This window comes from Rhododendron vialii, chromosome 8a, assembly GCF_030253575.1.
Source record: "Rhododendron vialii isolate Sample 1 chromosome 8a, ASM3025357v1".
NCBI classification, from domain to species: domain Eukaryota; kingdom Viridiplantae; phylum Streptophyta; class Magnoliopsida; order Ericales; family Ericaceae; genus Rhododendron; species Rhododendron vialii.
Genome location: NC_080564.1, coordinates 32,105,758 through 32,116,275, shown reverse-complemented (window position 1 = coordinate 32,116,275; position 10,518 = coordinate 32,105,758). Strand labels below are relative to the sequence as shown.

General features: G+C 39.4%; 2 protein-coding genes across 6 annotated transcripts; both read left to right on the top strand.

Moving 5' to 3' along the window:
* Nucleotides 1–885: 885 nt before the first annotated feature.
* LOC131335400 (E3 ubiquitin-protein ligase KEG-like) lies at nucleotides 886–6,903 on the top strand. Of its 5 annotated transcripts, XM_058370724.1 has the most exons (6): nucleotides 895–1,120; nucleotides 1,237–1,338; nucleotides 2,613–2,986; nucleotides 3,080–3,171; nucleotides 3,258–3,731; nucleotides 5,635–6,903. In XM_058370724.1, exons 3-6 carry the CDS (start codon nucleotides 2,621–2,623, stop codon nucleotides 6,590–6,592), a joined length of 1,890 nt encoding a protein of 629 aa, XP_058226707.1. In that variant the 5' UTR covers nucleotides 895–1,120; nucleotides 1,237–1,338; nucleotides 2,613–2,620; the 3' UTR covers nucleotides 6,593–6,903. The 5 variants fall into 5 exon arrangements, with proteins under 5 accessions (XP_058226709.1, XP_058226706.1, XP_058226707.1 ...); XM_058370726.1 differs by lacking the exon at nucleotides 1,237–1,338 and having other exon boundaries at nucleotides 886–1,039; XM_058370723.1 differs by lacking the exon at nucleotides 1,237–1,338 and having other exon boundaries at nucleotides 893–1,120.
* A 1,098-nt stretch (nucleotides 6,904–8,001) lies between these two features.
* LOC131335399 (uncharacterized) lies at nucleotides 8,002–10,518 on the top strand. The gene is made up of 4 exons (XM_058370722.1): nucleotides 8,002–8,212; nucleotides 8,353–8,513; nucleotides 9,528–10,065; nucleotides 10,174–10,518. The coding sequence occupies exons 1-4, from the start codon at nucleotides 8,184–8,186 to the stop codon at nucleotides 10,340–10,342; spliced, it is 897 nt and encodes a 298-aa protein (XP_058226705.1). The 5' UTR covers nucleotides 8,002–8,183; the 3' UTR covers nucleotides 10,343–10,518.

Below are 10,518 nucleotides of genomic sequence, written 5' to 3'. Positions count from 1 at the left end.
GGAAGTCGTAACTTCTAAAAAATATTAGCATTAAAAAGGCTGGTGATATTTGGAAGCCGCTTCGAGAATCTGCAGCAAATAATCCACTGCAAATTTTTTTGAAGCCTTTTATAATTGGAAAATTCTAAAATCGGGCTGATAATAGTGAGAGTGTGAATGTGTATTAAATAGTATAAAAAAGTACACATAAATTCATGTTTTTCTTGTATTATAGTGTGTTTATCGCCAGCCGATTGAGCTGACAATAGCAAGACTGATTATAATTTGCTCTCAAGATTTTTTGCAAACAGACGCTAAATACTACATAATCTTGTGAGAGCGGAAAAAGCAAAAGTTTTATGTGGGAAAACAGATAAAATAATCATTACGATACTTGTATTATCCAATGTTATATTCTCTCATATAATTATGATACTTGTATTCTCTCATGCAATTTAAAAAATAGACATATAATCATTTACAGATCCGAATCACGTCCAAGATTTTTTATTCCCCCAACCCCCGCAAATTAGAGAATTAATTTTCACACAACCTTTTTTGATATTTACACTCCTTCTTTATTTTTTAGTATTACGGCTCCGTTCCTGAAAGGAAAATAAATATTTATTTTTTAAAAATAAAATTTCAAACTTAAAAATCATGTGTTTATGTAAATAATTTTCTTATAAATATAAATCTTGTTTGATAGATCTCATTGAGATCTTTAATACAGTGCAAAAAAAATTAAAAAATTATTTTTCATTTACATTATTTTTAAGTTGAAAAATATAAAATAAATACTTATTTTTTAAGAAGTTGTTTTGGAACGGAACCTAAAAGTGTATACATTTTTTTACCTAAAAAAAAAATGTACTCTGAATATAAAAAAGGAAATGTGAAAATAACAAACGACCTACAATCTCTCTCTCTCTCTCTCTCTCACTTCAAATTTGTACAGATTCCATCTTCACTGGATGGATAAGTGTCCCGCTTCCGTAATTAACAGCTTGGCTTGGCGTCCATGGGAATGAGAGTTAGACACCTGGCCCTGACCTGACTGGTAGAGCTCTGTTGACCGCTTTTCCTCCAGGAAACGACCAATTTGCTCCTCCTCCTCCTTCGTCGTCTTCTTCTTCTAAAGGTAGTACCATATTTCTAGGGTTTCGAATTTGCAGTTTTACAAGTACTGTTAATTTCCTCTCTTCTGGTAACTATATGCATCTGAAGCTACTGATGATAAAGTTTCAATGTTTTCAGCTTATGAAGTGGTTGTTCTAATCAATTTGACCTATATGGTCAGGGCTGTTCGAGCCAGCTTACGCATACTCGACTAATCCCTCCCTGGTTCGGTAAAGGCAGGTCATCCCCGCCATGATTATGAAATTCATAAGAAATTACTTTATTTCGATTCGACCCCAAGAATCGAACAGCAAACCCACCAACTAACCAAGCTAACCTACTTGGGGCTAATTTTATCTGTCTATCTTCCTTGTTTAGCTTCTACGAGTGAAGTTCGCGTACTTCTACGAGTGAAGTTCGTGTTTTTATGATTACTGTTGTTGGTTTAATTGAGCTAGACAATGATTATTCTGGCTTGAACTTTTTAGGTTGTGTGAAAACAGGAATAGAAGTTTGTTATTACCAACGGAGTGTGACCCCTTTGCTTGTAAGATGGGATATACAATTCAGTTTGCAGAAATTCTTCTGAAATCGAAAAATTATCCACTAATGAAGCGTTCTGTTAAGTTTCAGTTTGACTGAGCTGAATTTGAAGCTGGATTTAGAATGTAAAGTGTAAATGAATTGAATTTTATGCAACATCCGAGTCTCTGTATAGATGATGTTGGTTGTGTACAAATGAGCCTAGCAAAGTGAGCAAGCAAATGGAGCAGTTGCACTATTTAGCTGGGGGAATATACAATTAGCCGGTTTGTGCGTATAGTGCCAAGGTGTAGATCTTTACCCAATCTACCCCTGCTGCTGGACCCCCTTTACTGGGATTCATACAGGGTGGAAGTTTTTTAGATTGAGTAATCTGTAATTTTATTTTTGATGACTGTGGTTGTTCGTTATAGTCATGACATGAGGAAAGAAAGTGTTCTATCTCTCTTATTAAATGGGGCTGACAGTGGGTTCTCATCAACTTCTTGTGAAGTCTAATGAGTTTCATGTCTGGGAATTCTCTAAGTGATCTAACAGAATGCCCTTCTTGGTGGGGTTTGAGAACCTCTAGGTAAAATTAAATGGATCCTTTTTCACTTAAGAGAACACCTTTTCTATGTTCCAAATTCTGAGCCCCCTTTATTCTATTTTCACTGAAATGATTTCGTGTTGTGTTCTCATTATTCAAGAAAAGAATAGAAGAAGATACAGTTGAATCAGTTGATAAAATGTGAACTGCATGGGTCTCAACTCCTCACTTCCATGAAACAGTCCCGAAAGATGTTAATATCTTTCTGCACGGGTTTGCTTTGTGGTTTCGAATTTTGTCCATGTTAAATAAATGGAAATCATCACTTCAGCACATATTAGCAATACATATTGCTCCCTGGCTGGTATCTTGACCATTTACTTTCCACATCAGATGGCATGGACTTGATAGTCACATGCTCTTTTTTTGTTATGCCCTTCAGAAGCAGAAATGGCTGAAGAGATTGGAGAATCCACACCAGCTGTTTCTTTTGACTATGAACTTTATGAAGGGGATCCTGACCACCTTCGAACTGTAGCAGCTACACCCCCTCTGATCAGCCCATGGATTGATCCTGCATCATTGAAACTGAAGCATCGGATTGGGCGAGGGCCGTTTGGTGATGTTTGGTTGGCAACACACCACCAATCTGGTGCTGATTTCGATGAATATCATGAAGTGGCTGTTAAAATGTTACATACAGTAGAGAAGGATCACATGCAAAAGTTCTTGAATAAGTTTGAGGAACTATTTCCGAAGTTACGGAGACATTCAGGTGTTTGCTGGTTGCATGGCATCTCAATATTATCTGGGAAGGTACTTTCTTTGACTTCTTATATGTGCAATAATGTGCTTTTCTTCTCTGTTGCTATAACAACAGTAACAATCCACTTGGTGATGTTTTGCCAGATTTGCATAGCCATGAAGTTCTACGAGGGATCGGTTGGTGATTGCATGGCACAGCTGAAAGGAGGAAAACTTCCACTGCCTAACGTCTTGAGGTGATTTGCTTGGGGATATAACTTTCTTTCTAGAATGTCCTAGTTTAGATGATGTGCCTGCCCTCATGGAAACCTAATTTTGTCAGGCATGGGATTGATTTGGCTAAAGGAATTGAAGGATTGCACTCAATTGGGTTGTTGGTGCTAAACCTCAAGCCTTCTAACTTCCTTCTTAATGAACACAATCAAGTTATCCTGGGAGATTTCGGGATCCCTTACCTACTTCTGGGTATTCCACTGCCCAACTTGGATTTGGCTCTCAGGATTGGGACCCCAAATTACATGGCTCCAGAACAATGGGAACCAGAAGTAAGAGGTCCAATCACCTTTGAGACCGATACTTGGGGGTTTGGATGCAGCATTGTTGAGATGTTGACTGGTGTTCAACCCTGGTTCGGTATGTCAATTGCAGAAATATATGACTCAGTTGTGGTGAAACAAGAAAAACCACAGCTTCCAAAGGGGCTGCCTCCTGCAGTTGAGAATGTTATCAATGGGTGTTTTGAGTATGATCTCCGGAATCGTCCTCTAATGGCAGATATAATACACGCATTTGAAAGGTATGTATCAATGTCTCTTCTCAAAATATGTAAGCAGGACTGAGCCATGATAAGATCATTGTCAACTGGTGCATATTTTCAGCTCTGAAGATTTCCCCCCCTTCATTTTTAACCTCGTTACGTTCCATCTCTCCCAAACCAAATGAAACCAAAGCAAACCAAATTGAGCCTCAAGTCAATCATTTTTGAACGACTGCATGAATCCGTTTTCTCCTGAGCTCAATCAAGGGCACCTTTCATCCCTCCCCTACAATCGATATATCTGTTTATTTCCTTCCCTGATTTACTCGTTCCCTTGACTTGTTCCGACACTGTATTCATTGTCATCAAAATAGTGTGTCGGGAATCGAAGATTGTTGGTTTTGATACCAAGTTTATCGTATGACTAACCTAGCTACTTAACAGGAGGATGTGAATTGAAACCGAGTGAACTATATTCAGTAAACTGGAAATTCAACTTCCTGAGCAAGCTTAGATTTTTATGTGGATGTTCTCCATTTACCTTTATGTTGGCCAATGTAAATGTAATGAAATGGTGAAACAAGATCCTCTATAAATAGAGGAAATCGATATCCAGAATCCGAGTTTCGTGATAGGGATGAAGATTCACCCTTTTGAGATCCAGATACGTATGCTAGTGATAGAGAAAATGTGAGAGTATTTTGCCTAGGGTCATATCCGTCCTGAAGCTTGTTGAGGGATACCCATCTTTTCTGGACCTCAACCAACTTTTAGTCTGATTCTTCAGGGGACCGCTTGATTAACATCTCTGTATCAAATAACATAGACATGAAACCAACGCTCCAGCACGCAAATTTTAAAGAATGGAAGGGCACGATACATTTTGAAACATATTTATCTATTCTATTCTTTGATAAACATTAAAGAAATTAAGGCTCTAATTGCAAATATGTGACAGGGCACCGTATTTACCTTAAATCTGATTCATCATTACATTATCACAAATGCATTATCAATAGAAAATGTTTATCATATATGTGTTGTATATTCAATAAATCATCATCTGTCACACTAAAAAGAAAGACTTCCCTTAACTTTAACTGGAGTCTACTATCTCGTTTAAAATTCCGAGGTGTATGGCAAGATCCATAGAATGTCTCGAAAGCGTTTGAAGCATATTTGTCGCAGGAGTGTCTGAGTGAAACATGTTAAGAAAGATAGGACACTTTGGATTTGAGTGCCAGACATGTGTCCAAAGAGTTTCAGAGTCGGTACGTGATCTCCAATGAAGTGTCCATGCAACATAGTTCAACATTTAGCACTTGAAGGGCCCCTTTTCTAGTCCCATGTTTGCCTCCTTTCCCAGATGAAGAATCAGGAAGAGAAGTTTTGGTTTCAGCTCCGAGTAGAGATAAATAATTATGCACCAATGCTTGCCATTTAGAGCTAATAGAGTAGGGGCACTAATTCCATAGTCAGTGGTATTGCAATAAATGGTCCACACTTTGCCTGAACTGTTCATTAGTATTTAGGACGTAATTATGCAAGCTATAAAACCAAGATTTGGGAGCTTCCATTTACTCCCTTTCATTAAGGTCTATATCGGGAATACCTTGGTCTATAAAACCTAGGCAATGAATCCTAATAGCCTGGATATGCTTATGTTGACAGTATTTTCGTTAGCAAAGTAGTAACCTCCCTCATTCCCTTCACGCCTGTAACCCGACAAAAGAATGAGGAACCAATGCATTTGTAATAGTATTATGGGTACCAGTAAAACTTTTTCTGTAAAATTTGGGTACCAAGTTGCATTACTTTGAAAACTACTTTGTCCGTACAACGGATTAGCAATCCGCTGCTTTAGTCCAAGCATGAAGATGATGTTTGATATATCTCATTTAGTTTGATGACAATTTACAAATTTTGCAATTGCGAATTGCAGCTCACAGAATGCTATTAGCAATGATGGAGAATGGATTGGCCTTGGAAGCAGAAGTTTCCTAGAAAAATCAGATAGCAGTGGCTACACTTCATGGTTTCTCTCTAAGGATCATTTCCAAGTGGGTGATACAGTCCGTTCGAGGAAGATAGTGAACAGTTGCAAGGCAAAATCAATGGACGTGCCAGAAGGAACTATAGTTGGTCTGGAGAAGGACACTGATCGAGGTGGATTTGTTCTCGTTCGAATCCACAGAATGCACAACCCGCAAAGGGTGAATGTATCAACTCTGGAGAGGGTTACATCTGGCTTTGTCGTTGGGGATTGGGTGCGCATGATTGAAGAAAACAACCACCACTCCTCTGTGGGAATTTTACACTCTATACAGCGAAATGGAACTGTAGCTGTGGGATTTCTTGGACTAGAGACCCTCCGGAAAGGTCATATTTCTGAGCTTCAGATGGCAGAAGCTTATTATGTAGGACAATTCGTGAGGGTAAAGGAAAATATCTTGACTCCTCGGTTTGATTGGCCTCAGAAAAGGGGAGGAGCATGGGCCACTGGCAAGATTTCGCGTATACTTCCAAATGGGTGTCTCGTTGTAAGGTTTCCTGGCAGATTGCCTGGAGATGTATCCAGTAGCTACTTTGCGGATCCATCTCAAGTGGAGAGAGTTTCGTTTGATAGTTGTCCTGGGATAGTGGAGAAGTACCAACATGCCGAGGATTTTCACTGGGTTGTGAGGCCACTAGCTATTACAATTGGATTGCTCACGGCGTTAACACTGGGTTTCTTTGTCGGAGGAAATGTGAGAGCGAGACTGAAGAAGGGTAAGAGAAACCAGCAGCAGGGTGATGGGAACACTCAAGATGGCCAGAGTGGGGGGAATTCGGCTTGGCTTCCACCACCAGTGGCAAATATCCTTTTCAGGGAAGGTCCTCCCACTGCCACTGCCAGGTGATATGAATTACCATGGGTTGGCCACAGTTGGTCCGTTACGTAGGTAATTCCTGCTGATATGGTGCCAATCTGGGCAGTGGGCAAGTTAAGTGTGAATTTGTGAGAAGGACATGTTTTCTTACATTCGCATGTATTCTCCATAAAAAAAAAAGTGCATTGTATATATTCTGTCGTAAATGTCAAGCCACGTTACAGTTTTAAATAGTTGGGTTGAGCAATAGGCACTGAAATTGTGCTGATGTTGTGGGAATTAGTTTGTGTATTTTAACTAGATGTGATGCGATTGGATGTGATTGGTTGGTTTGTTGTGAATTACTTGCTAAGGATTCATCAGTACCCCATAGGGTAAATATATTGGCAATCCTTTGCACAGCGTTGTAGCAGATGAATATTTATATATCGTTTCAGGAAATAGATGGGTTAGATATCGTTCTTGTTCCATCCAATCTATTGTGTGGAAATATGGAGCGATTTCCGCAAGCTTAAAATGGTAGACGGGGAATAGAACAGCCTGTCCACAATGGTGCCTAATCTTTGAAGGGATGCTTCTATGTTCTATATGTCCAATAGCTGACAGTGATCGCAGATTGGCAAGAGCATGGTTGCTTTTTCAGAAGCAGAATTCCAAGGTAGAACTTGCTAAGGTAAGATCGGCTGAGGTTTTGTTTTACTAACACTGGAGTATAAGTAATTTTACGAACTATTTCTGGAAAACATTTCGGGAGAATTTCTAGGTAACAACTTAAGTAGTCCCAAAAGTTTAAGCTGTTGGGAAATGGTTTCAACAAAATATAAGTATCAAGCTATGTAACTGTAAAAAAAGTAATATTGTTATCAGGGAACAAAAACCACAAGGATGATGATGTTTCGAGCTTTTCCTTTCCTTTTTTTAAATTTTGGTGAAACTCAAAAAAGAGAAACGTACCAAGAGATTGTGAACTCATAAAACTAATAATGAAATCAAGACTCGAGCCCATTATGAGCCAATCTCAGGCAACTTGAAAGAGAACGAGCCAAATAGTAGCTCGTTTAATCTCGGTTGAAAGTTTCACGAATTTTGGAAAAACATTCGAGCTTGTTTAACACCGACTATGATTACCATTGATACCAACGAGTTTCCCAACAAGTCTTACAAGGACCTCTAGAAACTTTGAATAGTTGTTTGAACACAAAATTACACATTTACGCATCATCAGTGTCAATATTGGTTTGGTTTGTTTATCAGTCCTAATTAGAAACAACATTGCTATCCGCAGAGACGATTTGTAGAGAACCACGCAAAGAAAAACGTGTTTGGCCCCATTTCGGATTCCGAAAAAATCTAAAAAAATATTCATAAATTTTTGAAATAGTTCGTTTATCATCCCTAATCAGGACATCCCGGCCTTCAACGGTTTAAACGAATACATGCAGCCCAACAAAGGCCATCATCGTCTATGAGCCCATTTATAAATTCAGATGATTTCCATTTTCTCATAAACCCCCCAACTTCACTTCTCTTTCAGAATTTCAGAGACGAAAAAGTACAAGAAAGCAATTGAGAGAGAGAGAGAGAGAGAGAGAGAGAGAGAGAGAGAGAGAGAGAGAGAGAGATGAGGAGGGCATCATCTGTACCCCTCTTGTAAGTTCATGTCTTCCAATTAAAAGAACTGTTAAATTAGCTATTGCTCTTCTTTCGCGCAATCCTCTATAAAGGTGTTTGCTGCTTCTTTTTTTCCCCTCCGTTTTCTTGCTAACCAAACGGGAATCAATCGTGTGCAGGGTATACTGCAAAGAAAGTGATCATGACGAAAAAACGGAAAAAGTTCAATTTCAAGAAACGCCAAGGAAAGACAGAGGAATAGAAGACGAGGATGAAATCGATGACATGGCTGAGCAAGTCACGTGCATGACTCTCCACAAACGAGAACCGATCAAACGGGGTAAAATGGTCCCAAAAATTTAAGGGTTCAAATTTCGATTCTTCATTATGATTTATTGGGCCAATCATTGAAGTAAAATGATCTCCGCTGCCTATATCAAGAGCTTTTTCCTTTTTCCTAATTTATCCTTCATGGATAACTAGTAACTACATTGAGCTTTACATTCTCATGGATAAGATGGTTTGTCATTCATCCTATGGGTATGACTTATGAGATTATAAGTAGTTACTCCCTCCGTCCCAATTTGTTTGTTCAATTATCGAAATTATATACTTATATCTTACATTTTATAATGTTTTTTATGATTTTGAAGATTTTGTATAATAAAACTAATTGAAATCTATTAAACAAGATCCATATTGCATATTAAAAATATTACGAATTGAAAATTATAGACAATTTTTTTAGAAGTCAAACGCTCTCAAAAAGTAAAAAATGGGACAAACAAATCGGGATGGAGGGAGTAGTTTATTGTCTTGAACCATCATGTCATTTTTTCTCTTGTTAGGAGTATTATGGTTCGTAACACGAGAAAAGTGGGACCCGACATCGTATAGAGACATTTTCCCTCTAAAATAGGGCTGTCTAGACGGTGAAAGTCTCTTATGTAATGTGTATATATATCCCCTCCTTTCACAATGCGGACCGCTACATTATGAGGAGATGTGATATATACTCTTTACCTGAAATACCCCTCGGTCCGGATGTGATCACGTTGTCTGAGATGTTTGACCATGAATGGCCTGAGCCAAAGATAAGGTACTGGTCCAGGAGCACTTAATGGTATATTTGGTTGATGTTTTCTGCAACACATTAGAGGATAATTTTTTGTCAGGAAAGAATACGAGATTGAGTTACTTCTTCAATCTTGACGATTGAATATGAATAGGATATTATCGGTTTTTTAGCGGATGTAGAGATTCCCAGTTTATTTTCTCTTCAGATTACCTGAAATTGAGGCCTAAATAGTTTACTTCATCTTATATTAGGTGACAGTTAATATGGTTATATCAGGTGAAGGAGAGCTGTCCTGGGAGAAGTCTGGTTTGTGGAGGCAAGAACTGAAGACAAGAGCAGCAAGATTAGAGAAACAGCTAAAGGCGAGGTGGGCCTTTGAGGACGTTATTGAGGACCAACTGAACCATTTTCATGCCCACTACAATCGGGCCACGGCCCCAATCCGGCTCAAGGACGTGGCCCAACTCCTGATGCCCAAAGGGGCTCTGGCCCATGAGATGGCTGCCTTGGCCTGGCTTGGTGATTGGCGCCCCACCGCCATTTTGGGCCTGCTCCGTTCACTGGCCCACTCATCGTCATCCCTCTTTCAATCTGTGGGCCTTGACCAGGCCCTCTCACAGTTGATCCATGAGATTGGCATTGAAGAGGCAGTGCTTGATGAAGAAATGGCCGAGATCCAAGCCAACTGCATCCTCCATCTCCCTTTCGGCCCAGTTCGCTCTGTGAACAACCGGGCTGGTGGGCCTGCCTTGGCCCGTGTCCAGTCTGAGTTCAAGAAGATCCACCGGGTCATTACTAAAGCCCAGAACCTCAGGTCCACTTTACTCTCCTTACTACAATGAAACTGGGCAAGTAACTGTAATAACAACCACGATGTTGACAGTTATTGGCAGTGGATAAGTAAATATATAATCTGGTGCAGGTTTAGGGCACTGGAGTTGGCAGTGAAGAAGGTGTTGAGTCAGACCGATGCAGTCGAATTCTTAGTTGCTTTTTTGGGAGTTCAAGATTTGATCCATCAGTGTGCTGCACAGCAGAAATTGCGAAAGGGTCCGGTCTTGGTGCCTGTCAAGGCCTTGGGGTGTAGTTGAGAGCAGGGGAATGTAGCTTTCAGCGAAGACATTAGGTACCTAGTTTTCTTTTACAATCCCTGAAACTTTAGCTGCAATTGTTAATAGGTTGAAATATATTGTCTCCTCTTTTCTGAATAGTGTTGTATGCTGGTTGTGTGATATTAGAAAGCAATATGAGATTTATGCTTGAATCA

What these genes read in the sequence shown, in the direction of transcription:
- LOC131335400 (XM_058370726.1), top strand. Translation starts at nt 2,621, where the DNA reads ATGGCTGAAGAGATTGGAGAATCCACACCAGCTGTTTCTTTTGACTAT. An exon ending in CCACTGCCTAACGTCTTGAG is followed by an intron (nt 3,172 to 3,257) that starts GTGATTTGCTTG and finishes TAATTTTGTCAG; the next exon opens with GCATGGGATTGATTTGGCTA. An exon ending in ATAATACACGCATTTGAAAG is followed by an intron (nt 3,732 to 5,634) that starts GTATGTATCAAT and finishes TGCGAATTGCAG; the next exon opens with CTCACAGAATGCTATTAGCA.
- LOC131335399 (XM_058370722.1), top strand. Translation starts at nt 8,184, where the DNA reads ATGAGGAGGGCATCATCTGTACCCCTCTT. An exon ending in GCATCATCTGTACCCCTCTT is followed by an intron (nt 8,213 to 8,352) that starts GTAAGTTCATGT and finishes AATCGTGTGCAG; the next exon opens with GGTATACTGCAAAGAAAGTG. An exon ending in ACTAAAGCCCAGAACCTCAG is followed by an intron (nt 10,066 to 10,173) that starts GTCCACTTTACT and finishes AATCTGGTGCAG; the next exon opens with GTTTAGGGCACTGGAGTTGG.